Source organism: Abramis brama (assembly GCF_963993115.1).
Source record: "Abramis brama genome assembly, chromosome: 20".
Lineage (NCBI taxonomy): Eukaryota > Metazoa > Chordata > Actinopteri > Cypriniformes > Leuciscidae > Abramis > Abramis brama.
In genome coordinates this window covers 16,171,764-16,188,396 of record NC_139982.1, presented here as the reverse complement: position 1 = coordinate 16,188,396, position 16,633 = coordinate 16,171,764, and the positions used below count along the sequence as shown (strand labels likewise).

General features: G+C 37.0%; 2 protein-coding genes across 3 annotated transcripts in view; one reads left to right on the top strand and one right to left on the bottom strand.

Annotated features, from left to right (window-relative positions):
* The window catches only part of ccdc33 (coiled-coil domain containing 33), a 43,234-nt gene extending 39,417 nt beyond the window's left edge, over positions 1–3,817 (top strand). For both annotated transcript variants that reach the window (XM_084095437.1, XM_084095436.1), the window contains 7 exons: positions 203–291; positions 643–774; positions 1,928–2,021; positions 2,223–2,347; positions 2,516–2,605; positions 2,974–3,090; positions 3,207–3,817. In XM_084095437.1, the coding sequence (XP_083951563.1) occupies positions 203–291; positions 643–774; positions 1,928–2,021; positions 2,223–2,347; positions 2,516–2,605; positions 2,974–3,090; positions 3,207–3,269 (710 nt within the window). In that variant the 3' untranslated portion in view covers positions 3,270–3,817. The remainder of the gene's footprint in view (positions 1–202; positions 292–642; positions 775–1,927; positions 2,022–2,222; positions 2,348–2,515; positions 2,606–2,973; positions 3,091–3,206) is intronic.
* Positions 3,818–3,995: 178 nt separating this feature from the next.
* LOC311070324 (cholesterol side-chain cleavage enzyme, mitochondrial-like) lies at positions 3,996–16,120 on the bottom strand. Its single transcript, XM_084094102.1, has 9 exons — positions 15,770–16,120; positions 12,222–12,377; positions 11,948–12,147; positions 11,183–11,386; positions 9,437–9,597; positions 8,882–9,048; positions 5,011–5,089; positions 4,735–4,926; positions 3,996–4,633 (listed from the first exon to the last, which is right to left on the bottom strand). Exons 1-9 carry the CDS (start codon positions 16,024–16,026, stop codon positions 4,511–4,513), a joined length of 1,539 nt encoding a protein of 512 aa, XP_083950228.1. The 5' UTR covers positions 16,027–16,120; the 3' UTR covers positions 3,996–4,510.
* Between the last annotated feature and the right edge of the window lie 513 nt (positions 16,121–16,633).

Below are 16,633 nucleotides of genomic sequence, written 5' to 3'. Positions count from 1 at the left end.
AAGAAAAGTGTTCTTAAATGTTTTGCACATTTAGAAATAATCTTTTCATAACTTAATAGGAACATTCACTAAACATTTTCAGAACATGTTTTAGTCTATAAAAGAAACAGAAGGAAGAGATTAATTTTTAATTTTCATTGTTATTGTGATATGTTTGCTGGTTCATTAAGCACTCATGAATCTTCTATGGCCCTTTCTGCAGCCTCTCTGAAGTTCAAGCTCTCCAGTGAAAGCAGCAAAGCCGCAGCCCAGAAGGACAGGATCCAGCAGCTTCAAAACGAGCTCATCAGGGTGGGTCAATCAAGGCCGGCCTCCCTCAGATCATTTCAAGTTTTTAATAAAAGCTGCAGCAGTGCTCAGAGACCGCGTGTTTCCTTTCTGAAGCTCAAGGGGTCCATTGACTGGCATACATTTGTGCTGTTTGCTGGCAGTTAAGAGATGCTGTATCAAATGCATTAATGGTTTCCTCCCAAGATCATTGATTTGTCTCCAGACTGCATGGCATATTGCTTGTTGTATTTGATACAAAGCTAAAAATACACAAATCTGGCTGGAGTCTTAATAGACCCCTGGTAATTGAGTTAACTCACTGCATGGACTCATTGGGCCTGAGTTTTTAGCTCTTTATTTTGCTTATTGCAGAAGAATGACATTGAGAAAGAGTTTGTCCAGCTGCAAAGAGCACATCAACAGCAGCAGGCGGTGCTAAAAAGATATCAGGCCCGTGGCAGTAAAATAGCTGTGCTGGAGGATACAGTTCGCCAACAGGAAAAGGTATTTAGCTCTTCTGTACATCAAAACACTGTTTCTGTCATTTTTCGACCACCAAACAATCAAGCTATTCAAACACTCAGTTTGTTTGAGCATCGTGACCAGAGCATTAGTTTAGGACAAAAGAAAAATTCACCCCAAAATTAAAATTCTGTCATCGTTTCTCACTCATATGTCATTCTAATAGTGTTATTTTAGTAAATAAAAGGACATAAAGGTGCCATGAAATGAATCCATGAGACTCAAGTGGTTTAATCCAAGTCCTCTGAGGACATATGTATGGAAGCTTGTTTCCGCCAGAATAAAACATTTTAAAAGATAATTGCGACTTTTTATCTCACAATTGCGAGTTTACATCTCGCAATTCTGACTTTATTTCTCAGAATTGCGTGAAATAAAGTTGCAATTGCGTCTTATAAAGTCAGAATTCTGACTTTTTTTCTCGCAATTGCCACTTTATATCACGCAATTCTGACTTTATAACACATGATTGCGAGTTTATATCTCGCAATTCTGACATCTTTTCTCAGAATTGTGAGATATAAACTCACAATTGTGAGATATAAAGTCCAATTCTAAGGAAAAAAAATACTTTTTTTTTTTTTTACCTCAGAATAGTTTATATCTCACAATTCCGACTTTATAACACGAAATTGCGACTTTATATCATGCAATTCTGACTTTATATCTCGCAATTGCGACTTTATTTCTCAGAATTGCGACTTTATATCTCGCAACTGCGACTTTATTTCTCAGAATTGCGACTTTATATCTCGCAATTGCGACTTTATTTCTCAGAATTGCGACTTTATTTCTCACAATTCTGACTTCATATCTCGCAATTCTGAGAAAAAAAGTCACAATTCTGACTTGATATATCGCAATTGTGAGAAAAAAAGTCAGAATTGTGAGATAAAAAGTCACAATTATTATTATTTATTTATTATTCAGTGGCGGAAACAAGCTTCCATACATATGATAGCTAACGGCGAAAAAATTATAATTGCTAAATGTTTAATTCCGCTTCGTTTTTTTAGGTGCATTCAGGAAAAAATCCCTCCACGCTCTTGGCTGTGGTTGGTTGAACTATTTCTTTACATATCTAGCAAGGATCTAATGTATAATGTGTTGTATTATGTTTTAATTCACTGTGCAGGTCATTGAGAAGATGGAGAAAATATTGGATGCAAAACTGAAGGAAATAAATAAAGAAAATTCTGAGATGAAGAGAACAGCTGTGAAACATAAAGGTGTGCCTTTACACTAGCTTTTAGTGGAAACACACACACACACACACAAAAAACATTGCAGTTATAATTTATTGGTCAGAGCCATGGCTTAGTGTTTGTGGTGCTCATGCTGGAAAAGTCTTTATACTCTCTTTATCAATAAAAAGTGTGAAAAGCTTTCCAGAAATTGCCACTGACAAGTAATCGTGCTGTTGTATATAGATAAAGAGGAGCTCAAGAGTAGAGAGATCGAGTCTGTGCTGGCGGCAGAAAACTCTCGACTGCGAGCAGAGCTGGACAGGCAACGTAATCTACCCCCACCTATCATCATTCAGCCGCCTGTGCAGGTAAACCCCTCAAACAGCCATCCCAGACAGCAAACACAGAGATCCGGCCCACATCTGGTACGCGCTGAAATCACATGTACCAGATGTGGCCCGGATCTGGGCCGACACTGTCTGGGATTCTGCATGAATGCTTTATTGTACACATTTTATTAATGTTTTTGATCTCAGTCCCATCAGCCTTTCTCAGACAGCGAGAAGCTGGACTTATTGACGCAGCTGGCGAGAGCTGAGGGTCGAATCCAGACACTGGAACAACAGGTTTGATCCTTTAACACTGTGAGAAGACGTTTCACTTTCACACATAGTGTAAATTATTGGTTGAGTGCAGTGATTGGTGCGAGCGCTCTTGACACATTGAGCTGTTGTGCTTATGTGGGTGATTGAGGTTCGAGTCAGGCCAGAGACCTTTCCCATTTGTTCTTTCTTTCCCATATAATTTCCTATATCATCTTGTTACCAAAGAAGCAAGTCCTAAAAAATGACATTTATTTGTTCCTGTGTAGCTCAATAGGAATGTATGCTTTTGTTTACACAAACACTAGAACAAGACACTTCAGTCGACACAAGAAATTGTAATAAATAATGTTTTTTTTTTTATGTGTTTGTGATATTGGTCATTTGCGCAGCTGAAGGAGAACTCTAGACAATGGGGGAAAGAGAAACAAGACATGTTGACCAGACTCAGTGAATATGAACATGGATTCACTCGAACATCAACCATGATTCTTTTTGATCTGCCCGTGGTGAGTAAATAACTGATATTTACTTAAACTTATGATTATTACATTTGTTTGACCTAGGAAATGTATATACTATATCAATGGTATCGTCTATTGAATCCTTTTTTATTTCCGAACAGAAAAGTGTGACTGATTCTGTATTGGGACATTCTCGACACAGGCAACTGGAACCTCTGAAGTGATCACGTCTAATCAGTGTTAGTATTTTGCTAAATATTTTTTGGGAAAAAAAGTGTATTTTTAATATAAAAAACTTCATAACATCTGATGAATTAGATAAAATTCTCATTTATTCATATTAATTCAAACCCCTTCAGAATATTTGGATAGATTTGTTTCTAAAAATCGAATATATTTAAACATTTTTGTTTCTGAAATATAACAAGACATCCTGACATTTAGTAGCAGTCAAAAAAAAAAAAAATCTGGAAAATATTAATAATAAAGTCATCAAACCTTTTGAACAAACTTGGAGAGTCATCAAAAGAAAATTGTTAAAAATTAAAATGAAATTTTAAATCAGCGTTATTTTAGTAGCATTGAGAAACTAATATAGTCTTTATTAATATTTTAAAATAGATATGTTTATTTTTTTAATTTTCGTTTTAATTTCAGTTAAAGTTTTAGTAATTTTGTAGTGTGTTTTTGTCATTTTTATATTAGTTTTAAAAAAATAAATGTCTATTTATTTATTTTTTATCTCAGTTTTATTTTTTATTTTTTAAGTACATCAAGTACTTAAATAACTTAAATAGTTATTTAAGTACTTAGTACTTAAATAGTACTAAATAACAATGAGAATATTGCCTTGGCAACTTTTTTTATTTTATTTTATTTTGTTTTATTTTTAATTTCAGTTAAAGTTTTAATAATTTTGTAGCATGTTTTTGTAGTTTTTTTTTTTTAAATAAATAAATATGTCTAGATAGTTTTTATTAATTTTACTTCAGTTTTATTTTTATTTTTTAAGTACATCAAGTTAAACTAAATAAAAATGAGAAATGTTGCCTTGGCAACTTTTTATTTTATTTCAGTTAATGTTGGTATTTCAAATACCGAAAATGTTTATTATGGTTTTAGATTTAGTTTCAGTGATATGAATATGAATAACCCTATTTTAAATTAACTTTTTTCATTACTCACCTTAATGTCCTTCCAAAAAAAAAAAAATGACTGATGTTTTTTTTTTGTTTTTTTTTATGTTGTTTTGAACATTCTTCAAAATATCTTCTTTTATGTTCCAGGTTAGAATGACATGAAGGCGAGTAAATGATGACACAACAATCCCTTTAAGATCATGAGAAACTTAAATTGAGTCCAATCTTTTGACAGGTATTAGATCTCAAAGACGGACTGTTCACCGTCCCTAAAGCTCAGAGTTGCGTCCAGTCCAGTTCAGTCCTCGACATCATTTGCAGCTCTGCTATCTGCTGGCATTCAGTGGTTTGATGGTTAGTATGATGGGCTTCTCGGGCAGTAAGATGAGCTCAAACGTGCTCCTAACCTCCACCTGCCTCTGCTTCTCAAACCTGAAGTTCTCCAGCATCTATAAAGATGACAAAACGACAAATAAGAATGAGAATGAGCCCAACGTTATTTAGCCAACTTAAGAGGATATGATGTTCCTCACTTTAGGAACCCACATACATGAATAAGGAAGAGCTGCATCTCTGTCTCGGCGATCCTGCGGCCCAAACACTGGCGTGGGCCGAACCCGAAGCTCAGGCTCTTGAAGTAGTGGGTCTGGGATCTGACCCAGCGAGCGGGACGGTACTGTTCTGGGTGCGGGAAGACCCGATGATCACGACCCATAGCGTACAGACCCAGCTGAACTAAAGTCTGATCCAGACAGACAAGAGAACAGTCGTATTGTGTCCAGTTTGTCGTGAAAGTATTCAGTAATTTCCTTAAATTCACACTCACCCCTGTTGGAATGTGGTAATTTTGCAGGACGATGTCTTCAGTGATGTATCTTTGTAGACTCACAGCTACAGGATGTAACCTTCAGAAGGAATTATATGATTTTAGACACATGGTTAAGCCAAATGCTTGTCACATTTATTATTTTATTTCTGGGTGTTTCTTCACTAATTTGAACAACAAAGAGTTTTAATCGATAAAGCTTAATTGTTGTCAATAATGTTGCTTGTGGTGAAACTGACAACATTGTAATTTGTGTAAATATTGACAAATCAATTTCACACATTAAATATTGAAATGGTTTATAATTATATCACTGTAAAAGTCTATTTTAAAAACAAAATTTGTTATAATGGATATACAGATGAAATGAAAATTCAGCTTTGCATCACAGAAATAAATGATAATTTAAAGTATAATAAATTGAAAACCAATTATTTTAAATTGTAATAATATATCACAATATTAAAAAAAAATCAGTATTTTTGATCAAATAAATGCAGGCTTGATGAGCAGAAGAAACTTCTTTCAAAAACATTAAAAATAGTAATGTTTCCAAACTTTTGACCTGTACTGTGTATATATATATATATATATATATATATATATACACAGTGAGGAAAATAAGTATTTGAACACCCTGCTATTTTGCAAGTTCTCCCACTTGGAAATCATGGAGGGGTCTGAAATTGTCATCATAGGTGCATGTCCACTGTGAGAGACATAATCTAAAAAAAAAATCCAGAAATCACAATATATGATTTTTTAACTATTTATTTGTATGATACAGCTGCAAATAAGTATTTGAACACCTGTATATCAGCTAGAATTCTGACCCTCAAAGACCTGTTAGTCTGCCTTTAAAATGTCCACCTCCACTCCATTTATTATCCTAAATTAGATGCACCTGTTTGAGGTCGTTAGCTGCATAAAGACACCTGTCCACCCCATACAATCAGTAAGAATCCAACTACTAACATGGCCAAGACCAAAGAGCTGTCCAAAGACACTAGAGACAAAATTGTACACCTCCACAAGGCTGGAAAGGGCTACGGGGAAATTGCCAAGCAGCTTGGTGAAAAAAGGTCCACTGTTGGAGCAATCATTAGAAAATGGAAGAAGCTAAACATGACTGTCAGTCTCCCTCGAACTGGGGCTCCATGCAAGATCTCACCTCGTGGGGTCTCAATGATCCTAAGAAAGGTGAGAAATCAGCCCAGAACTACACGGGAGGAGCTGGTCAATGACCGGAAAAGAGCTGGGACCACCGTTTCCAAGGTTACTGTTGGTAATACACTAAGACGTCATGGTTTGAAATCATGCATGGCACGGAAGGTTCCCCTGCTTAAACCAGCACATGTCAAGGCCCGTCTTAAGTTTGCCAATGACCATTTGGATGATCCAGAGGAGTCATGGGAGAAAGTCATGTGGTCAGATGAGACCAAAATAGAACATTTTGGCCATAATTCCACTAAACGTGTTTGGAGGAAGAAGAATGATGAGTACCATCCCAAGAACACCATCCCTACTGTGAAGCATGGGGGTGGTAGCATCATGCTTTGGGGGTGTTTTTCTGCACATGGGACAGGGCGACTGCACTGTATTAAGGAGAGGATGACCGGGGCCATATATTGTGAGATTTTGGGATTTTTTTATCATACAAATAAATAGTTAAAAAATCATACATTGTGATTTCTGGATTTTTTTTTAGATTATGTCTCTCACAGTGGACATGCACCTACGATGACAATTTCAGACCCCTCCATGATTTCTAAGTGGGAGAACTTGCAAAATAGCAGGGTGTTCAAATACTTATTTTCCTCACTGTATATATATATATATGTGAATACAGTATATGTATGTACTGTATATATACAGTATATATACAAACAGTGTGTATATATACAGTGAGGAAAATAAGTATTTGAACACCCTGCTATTTTGCAAGTTCTCCCACTTAGAAATCATGGAGGGGTCTGAAATTGTCATCGTAGGTGCATGTCCACTGTGAGAGACATAATCTAATAAAAAAAAAATCCAGAAATCACAATGTATGATTTTTTAACTGATACAGCTGCAAATGATACAGCTGCAAATAAGTATTTGAACACCTGAGAAAATCAATGTTAATATTTGGTACAGTAGCCTTTGTTTGCAATTACAGAGGTCAAACGTTTCCTGTAGTTTTTCACCAGGTTTGCACACACTGCAGGAGGGATTTTTGGCCCACTCCTCCACACAGATCTTCTCTAGATCAGTCAGGTTTCTGGGCTGTTGCTGAGAAACACGGAGTTTGAGCTCCCTCCAAAGATTCTCTATTGGGTTTAGGTCTGGAGACTGGCTAGGCCACGCCAGAACCTTGATATGCTTCTTACAGAGCCACTCCTTGGTTATCCTGGCTGTGTGCTTCGGGTCATTGTCATGTTGGAAGACCCAGCCTCGACCCATCTTCAATGCTCTAACTGAGGGAAGGAGGTTGTTCCCCAAAATCTCGCAATACATGGCCCCGGTCATCCTCTCCTTAATACAGTGCAGTCGCCCTGTCCCATGTGCAGAAAAACACCCCCAAAGCATGATGCTACCACCCCCATGCTTCACAGTAGGGATGGTGTTCTTGGGATGGTACTCATCATTCTTCTTCCTCCAAACACGTTTAGTGGAATTATGACCAAAAAGTTCTATTTTGGTCTCATCTGACCACATGACTTTCTCCCATGACTCCTCTGGATCATCCAAATGGTCATTGGCAAACTTAAGACGGGCCTTGACATGTGCTGGTTTAAGCAGGGGAACCTTCCGTGCCATGCATGATTTCAAACCATGACGTCTTAGTGTATTACCAACAGTAACCTTGGAAACGGTGGTCCCAGCTCTTTTCAGGTCATTGACCAGCTCCTCCCGTGTAGTTCCGGGCTGATTTGTCACCTTTCTTAGGATCATTGAGACCCCACGAGGTGAGATCTTGCATGGAGCCCCAGTCCGAGGGAGATTGACAGTCATGTTTAGCTTCTTCCATTTTCTAATGATTGCTCCAACAGTGGACCTTTTTTCACCAAGCTGCTTGGCAATTTCCCCGTAGCCCTTTCCAGCCTTGTGGAGGTGTACAATTTTGTCTCTAGTGTCTTTGGACAGCTCTTTGGTCTTGGCCATGTTAGTAGTTGGATTCTTACTGAATGTATGGGGTGGACAGGTGTCTTTATGCAGCTAACGACCTCAAACAGGTGCATCTAATTTAGGATAATAAATGGAGTGGAGATGGACATTTTAAAGGCAGACTAACAGGTCTTTGAGGGTCAGAATTCTAGCTGATAGACAGGTGTTCAAATACTTATTTGCAGCTGTATCATACAAATAAATAGTTAAAAAATCATATATTGTGATTTCTGGATTATTTTTTTTAGATTATGTCTCTCACAGTGGACATGCACCTTCGATGACAATTTCAGACCCCTCCATGATTTCCAAGTGGGAGAACTTGCAAAATAGCAGGGTGTTCAAATACTTATTTTCCTCACTGTATATACATATAGTGCTGGGTAGTAACTGATTATTTGTTATCTGAATTACGTAATCAGATTACAAAAATGAAGTACTTGGATTATATTACATTTTAAAATTCAGTTAGAAAATGATTAATAATTTATTGATTGATTAATTTTCCTTCCTAAAAAAGCCTATCACTTATAATACTGTATGTTTAGAAAGTCTTCTAGATTTGTGGAATTGCACACACCAGCCACTAATAAAGTGGCTTTAACCTTGAACAAAGAGACAAAATATTTAATAAAAATAAACTCCTGAAAACTTAGAGTCCCTATAGTTGAACAGAAAGGTGTTTTATTCCATAATATCTTGGAGTGAACTGTTTGTATACCTTAAAGTTTCCTTCAGGGCTCCTTTAACCAGAGGAACCATCTTAAGCATCTGCATCACGTCTCCTTTAGAGGCGATACGCGCAGCCGAGATTTCCGCCCGGATCTCCTCCTGCAGGTCCGGGTGTCGGGCCAACTCATAGAGCGTCCACAGCAGTGTGATAGACGTCTGACGCACGCACAAACACAGAAAATATCCCAATACATCAACCTTGAAAACATTTTCATTAAACACACTTTATATAACCCGGGTTCATATTCTGTAATACCACCCAAAAATGAAAATATATAATAATTTACTCAGTCATATCATACTCTTACTTCTGTGAAACACAAAAGATGATGTTTTGAAGAATGTTTTTGTCCATGCAATGAAAGTCAATGGGGTCCAATGTTGTTTGTTTTGGACCCCATTGACTTTCATTGTATGGACAAAAACATTCTTTAAAATAACTTATTTTGTGACGACATACAGGTGTGGAATGACATGTGGGTGAGTATTATGGCATTTTTATTTCTGGATGAACTATTCCTCTAGCGTTGATTATTTATCTTACCGTGTCGACCCCTCCAGCCATCAGCTCCGTGACACTGGCCTTTATGTCCTCGATGGACAGTTTGTCCAGCATTAGAAGACTAGCCAGCACTCCAGGGTACTTCTGGCTGGCTTCTGGATCTTTCCTCAACTGTCGGTAGATATTCTGGATACATCGGTCGGCTTTGGAAAAAACACATTGAGGGATGAAAAATCAGTGGAAGTTTCAAGAGGAAAGGCCCCGATATACTTCGAAGAACTGGTGTGATGTAATTTCGGACAAAATCAGGCCAAAGTTACGTTTGTTTCAAGTTCGTTTTGGGAGTTCGAAACAGCTTGCCAAAGGGAACTTTTCCGGAAAAGTTCGCTCCGGCTGGTAAACACCTTCGAACTACCATTGGACCGTGGCGATTACATAATAGTTAGGTGTGGCTCTGATGTTTGAGGTGGAAATCTTCTCCAGTTCATTTTTTCTATTCAGTATGTCGAGGTCGGACGTTCGCGAGTAAAAACATGAACACACTGTAGAGCTGCTTTATAATACAAAATGAAGTTGTAATTGTAATTGAAAGCAACACTGACACTGTTTTTTCATGTTTAACTCTTTTCCCGCCAGGGTTTTTTTTAAAAGTTGCCAGCCCTGAGAATATTTTGTTGTATGAATATCTGAACATGCAATATATCAAAAGATAATACTTTTAAACAAACAAAAAAAGAAAAACGTTTTATTCTTGTTTCCTTTTTTATCAACACTTGAATGTGGGTAAGTTTAATTAAAAAAAAAGAGAATGAGAAAATCGGATTTTTGTCAAAGACTTTATCCAGATCAGATTCAGAACGATGATCAAAACAAAGATGGAGTAGATCGATCAGTCCTGTAGCTCGTCCTGGGTCGACATTTCATTCATTCATATATGCTGTTTAATGTTGCTGATCGCGTTATTTTACTTGTGTATATGCCATAGACTGGAAAAAATAGGTATATGCATAGATATCCATATAAAGGCTAGATGTCTTAAGGCGGAGTCACTTCCGGCATCACCGGCGGCCATCTTGCCACAGGGAAGCTGTGAATTAACACGCACACAAGTCCTCTTATCTTGCTGAAATCTTGATGGATTTACAAACGGTTTGGTTTCTTACAAACGTTATTAACGTGGCTATAATTCTTTCATATGGAAGTCCATTGTTATAATTATTCATATGTATGCAGTATCATAACTACATCTCTGACGTTTATAACAAACCAAACCGTTTGAAAATCGGTAGAAAATTGAGCAAGTTATGGTTATTTAAAAGTACATGCACCATGTTATGAGTGAGCGAGCTCCCTGTGGTAAGATGGCCGTCGTGTGCGGACGTCGACCTCCATTGGCCAGCAGCGCGCACGAAACATCTAGCCTTTATTATATGATATCTATGGGTATATGCTTATATATGCTTTTGCTTGTTTCCGCTTCTTCTTCGCTTGTTTTGATCAGGAGATTCAGTACTCTTTCAGAAGATGTGTCATAGCGCCCCCTACCGTATAACAGTGAAAACATGAAAAAAAAAAAAAGTCAAAGGCGGGGAAAGAGTTAATACTGAATAGCTTCTTGCAGCGTGAGCAGCATCGGGATGTTTGCTAACAGTACAACGCTGGTCACATATTTTGAAATTCTTTTTACCCCTACGCGAAGACCTTCGCAGTGAGTATATCAGAGCCTGAAGTGTTTCTCGCCATAAAGACCAGCATGGATTTCATCCTATGCAACCAGTGTCGTGTTACCCTGGTTAAAGATGCCGTCCCAGGCCTCCACGTGGTCCTTCCAGATTTTGGCCCCCATGCGGCGGAGCAGGGCCGGAGGAATGAACAGCATGGGCGAGGTGGTCTTGAACATGACGGTGATGCAGTCGATGAAGTGCTGGGCATCTGGATCAATGTAGTCCAACAGCAGACCCAAACGCTCACCGTACAACACAGCACTCACGGCTGAGAGGAACAAACAGGGTTAGCTTTCAGATCCCCTTCACTTCCACACAAGAAGGATTATCAATATTTAAAAATGAATATTACCATGTAATAAGAACAATTATTAAAACAGACAGAAATTGATATATTCTACAAAATGTATACATAAAAATACCTATAAAATTGTAAGTCATTTTGAATAAAATGTAAGGGGAAATTATTTTTTAATTGAGTAAATAATGCTATATAATACTGTGTGTGTGTGTGTGTGTGTGTGTGTGTGAGATAAATAATTGAAAAAAATTGTTAAACAAATAAACATTAACCAGAAACATTGTATATCCACCGAATACAATATATATATATATTGTATTCGGTGGATATATATATATTTATCAAATATACAAAAAATATATATATATACATATATATATTTTATGTATATATATATATATCAAATATACAAATATATATATTTTATGGATATATATATATATATATATATATATTCACATTTCATTGTACAGACAGTTTTAATAAAATAAGAAAGGTGTGTTTGTTATTGATGGTGTCAAACCTTACATTCCAGTGCATACTTGAAGAGTTCATGGGACAAATCTGTGGTCCATTCATTTTGTCCACTCCTCTCGATCTTTTTATAGACTCGAGCCACAAAGTCCTGACCGACCTCGTCCAGGAGCGGCACGAAGTTCCCCTGCACCTTTGGAGAAATCACCTCCTTGTTTAGAATGATCCTATTAGATTTCCAGTCCTCTCCATCTCTGCAGGAACAAATCAATATCTTTTACTGTTCCAGTAAACGTGGTTGTAGCAGATCTGGAAAGACTCTGCCTACTTTAGCAGGACGCCATATTTGCGGTTCCTGTAGTCCCTGTAGGAGGTCCACGCTTCCACCCGGAGTCTCTTGGGATAATGGCCCTCAGCTTTGAACAGGATAGCAGCGTCTTCAGGCTTGATGATGTTCACACTCTCGTAGTATCCAACTTTTTCCCTGAGCAAATTTATTGTGCAGATATAGGCATCATGTAATGTTAGAATATGGTTTCACAATGTTCAGGTGTTTTTGCATGATTTTGAGATCCATCTTTGCGATATGTTTTTTTTTCTCTCTCAAATATTTCATTACTTTTTTTGGTTACACTTTATTTTAAGGTGATGTAGTTACATTTGACTTGCTCAAATAAGTACTGAGTAATATCAATTAACTACATGTAGAGTTACTTTAGGGTTAGTTACGTGTAACTTCATCACCTTAAAATAAAGTGTTATCAAGTGTCCCCCAGTTATCAAAGAGACAACTTGAAAAGTCATAGAAATTGGTCAAAGCCACTTGTTTTTTTAATAATTGTATTTATGTTCATTTCATAAATGTTATACTACTGAAATGTGTTTAATGACATAAAAAGTACTAAAATACCATAAAAATATTTTCAGACAGTTTTATTTTTTTTCAAAATATCACACATTTTTGACTCGTCATGAATATCAAAAAGTTTTCCTAGGGTTATTCCATTTGACCTAAACAAAAGGAGCATTTATAAAGGTCAAAATATTGGATATTTGAAATAACAATAATAAACCATACTGACCTTGACATGCAGTTTATTTATTTTGTCACACCACACTTACTTACCTTTTTTTTTTTTTTTTTGCTTTTTTTTTTTAACGAAACAATGATAAAAATTGTCCTAATTTCTTTTTCATTGTACAATCATTTATAGTCCAGTCATTTTATGAAAAATGGTTGAACAAATTGCAACAGAAGCAAACTCAACTGATTTTGTATCCTCAATATGTCCTGATTTGCATAAACAGATCTAAACCACAACAGATCTAAACATTGGGTCTAGCCAGGTGAAAATGTCTTGTTGAATCTTGTTGACACATAACAGTAAGATACTTGGGACACATTTAGGCTACCCATGAGCATTAATACATAGAGGCAGGAAGAAGTACTTTAGAAACCAGCCTTTACTCATTTTTAAGAGATGGGGTTTGGGGCTGGGTCCGTGGGACTGTTTCTGGGGGACGAGTCTGAGGGAAGAACAGGAGACAATGGTAAGGAGAATGCAGAAGACAAAAGGTAAGTAAAATAAAAAGTGAATCCCCAGAAACAGTCCCACGGACCCAGCCCCAAACCCCATCTCTGCAATAATAATTAATAAAGGCTGCTTTAAAGTACTTCTTCCTGCCTCTATGTATTAATGCTCATGGGTAGCCTAAATGGGTCCCATTCAGACCTTAACATTAAGTATTTTACTGTTATGTGTCAACAAGATTCAACAAGACATTTTCATCTGGCTACACCCAATGTTTAGACCTGTTGTGGTATTTATGCAAATCAGGACATTGAGGATACAAAATCAGTTGAGTTTGCTTCTGTTGCAATTTGTTCAACCATTTTTCATAAAATGACTGGACTATAAATGATTGTACAATGAAAAAGAACTTAGGACAATTTTTATCATTGTTTCTTAAAAAAAAAAGCAAAAGGTAAGTAAGTGTGGTGTAACAACATGCAAGTAGCCATTTGTTGTCATATGACAAAATAAATAAACTGCATGTCAAGGTCAGTATGGTTTATTATTATTATTTTAAATATCCTATATTTTGACCTTTATAAATGCTCCTTTTGTTTAGGTCAAATGGAATAACCCTAGGAAAACTTTTTGATATTCATGAGTCAAAAATGTGTGATATTTTGAAAAAAAATAAAACTGTCTGAAAATATTTGTACGGTATTTTAGTACTTTTTGGGTCCTATCTTGCACCCAGCGCAATTGACTTTGTACACCGACGCATGTATCATTCCTATTTTGCACCTGACGCACAGCAGACTTTTCCCTCCACAGACGCACGTCGCCGGTAAATTTGGAAATGAACTTGTGCTCCCCGGGGCGGTTCAGCGCAAAGAGGAGGCGTGTTCCGGCGCAAACGTTCCCTGATGCTATTTTGCAGTTCCAGAAAACAATTCCGCCACTGACCAGGAAAAACCTAGTCTAAAGTCAGTGGTTGCGCATGTTATTCAGATGCTATTTTAAGGGCGCATGCTTGGCCATAATCAATGTAGCGTGTGTACAACGCGCATGCACTTTTCTTCTCTCATCTACACACAGACGCAGCAGTTCTCATTTTTAGAAAACCGTACATTATTACAAGGAAAAATATTAACACACGAGGGAAATCATTGTTGTGTCCATGAAGATGTGAAAAAATAGGCATAAATCTAGCTTACACATTTACCCAAATTATTATACGCCTGTTTAACCGAAGCTAATTTGGGTGGGTTTCTCCCATCCCCATACAATGTCACTTCTCTGTGTTTTATGGCCGTGACGAGAACGTCGGTCTACTTGTCTGGTCTCCTGGTGCGCCTGCCTGGAAAATCCGCCGTTTTAATAGCAATCCGCCATGGAACAAGCGCACCTGTCTTAAAGGGAATGTGAGATGATGCTCTGATTGGTTTATTTCACATTACGCCCAAACCACACCTATGAATAATGAAGCTACTTCAGACCAACATATTTTAGATTTGCGTCGGGCGCAAGAGTCATTTATCCCGCCAGTATAATAGCAACAGCGCCCAAGACCCGCCCACAAAGTTACTTGCGTTTCGCGCTTGATAGCCTACTTGCGTTTCAGATCATTAAAATAGGGCCCTTTATGTCATTAAATACATTTCAGTAGTATAACATTTATGAAATGCACATAAATACAATTATTAAAAAAACATTTTTTACCACCTTTGACCAATTTCTATGACTTTTCAAGTTGTCTCTTTGATAATTGGGGGAACAAAATAGCACTGGTGATGAAGGTGATGAAGTTACACGTTACTACATACACTGTAAAAAGTGAACAGTTGGATCAACTTAAAAAAATTACTTCAATTGGTAACACCTAAAGAAATTAAGTTTTCTCAACTTAAATGATCACGAAAACGTGATCATTTAAGTTGAGAAAACTTAATTTCTTTAGGTGTTACCAATTGAAGTAATTTTTTTAAGTTGATCCAACTGTTCACTTTTTACAATGTACTTACTATAGTAATAACAGTGCATTATGCATATTACAAGTAACTAACCCTAAAGTAACTCTACATGTAGTTAATTGAGCAAGTAAATTGAGCAATACTTATTTGAGCAAGTAAAATGTAACTACATCACCTTAAAATAAAGTGTAACCAAAAAAAGTAATGAAATATTTGAGAAAAAAAGAAAGAAAAAAAACATATCGCAAAGAAATAGAAATGTGCATGACTGTATTTTTGTTTGTTGAATTTCTATGAATTTTTAAGGCCTGGAAATCACATTTTTCCTGAGGTATACAGATTTTTCATGTTTTTCACACAGACTATTAGTTGTAAAAAATGTGTCGTTTTACCTGTAAATGGGACCAAACATATTGAAATTGTGCACCATAATCCGATGTATATTCCTGAGGCCATCCATTTTCCAGAACGTGTAGAGACTCGCCACACCGTTCTTCCACTGTCCAGGAAGCTCACTGAAGGGCAGTACGGTAGAGTTGTCCTTTCGGACTGCAGGTACTCGTCCTGCATGGTTCGTCCTGACCTGTGGCAGGTGCTTTAGTGTGGACAGACACTGAGCCAGACGGGCCCTCAGACTCCAGCGGTCCATCACACCCTCTCACTGCCTCTCTCGTATGGAAAGAACAGTTGCTGTGGAAAGCATGCTTTAATATGACTTCCCACTTCACATGTCAAGGATGATGTAGAAGTGTGCTGAGGACATAAGAGACCACACCAAATTTTCTGGGACATCCATAAGATGTGGTGCCCCCTACTGGCTATTACTGAGGGCCTTATTGTGATGGACCTCCTGATTACACTTCTATGGGGAAGAGATTCTTCTCATTCTATTTTCAATTCTTTTCAAGTACAAGTAGTTTTTATTTATTTATTAATTATTATTTTTCATATTTTTGCAAAATGTAATAAGTTTCAGTAGTAATAATCCATCTTTATTCTTTCCTCCTCATCTCATCATGTTTCAATATGCATTGGCACAAATGACTCTATTTGAATGCTTCATTGATGATACTGAGCTGTAATCTCCCTTTAGTAGTGTGCAGAAAGAGCATTGAATACTCATTCAAGTGAACAAATATATATATACACCAAAATGCTATAGTGGAAAAACCTTGTTGTAAAGTTTTCTGTATAAACAGTTGCGCAAGGGCACCAAATATATGGGGGTCAAAGGTCGAGAGACAGTCAGCCTTGGA

Excerpts from the sequence above, each read along its gene's own strand:
- LOC311070324 (XM_084094102.1), bottom strand. The coding sequence starts at position 16,026 with ATGGACCGCTGGAGTCTGAGGGCCCGTCTGGCTCAGTGTCTGTCCACA. Across the intron at positions 5,090-8,881 it reads GCCCTGAAGGAAACTTTAAG|GTTACATCCTGTAGCTGTGA; the intron begins GTATACAAACAG and ends TTCCTTCTGAAG. Across the intron at positions 4,927-5,010 it reads ATTACCACATTCCAACAGGG|ACTTTAGTTCAGCTGGGTCT; the intron begins GTGAGTGTGAAT and ends TGTCTGGATCAG.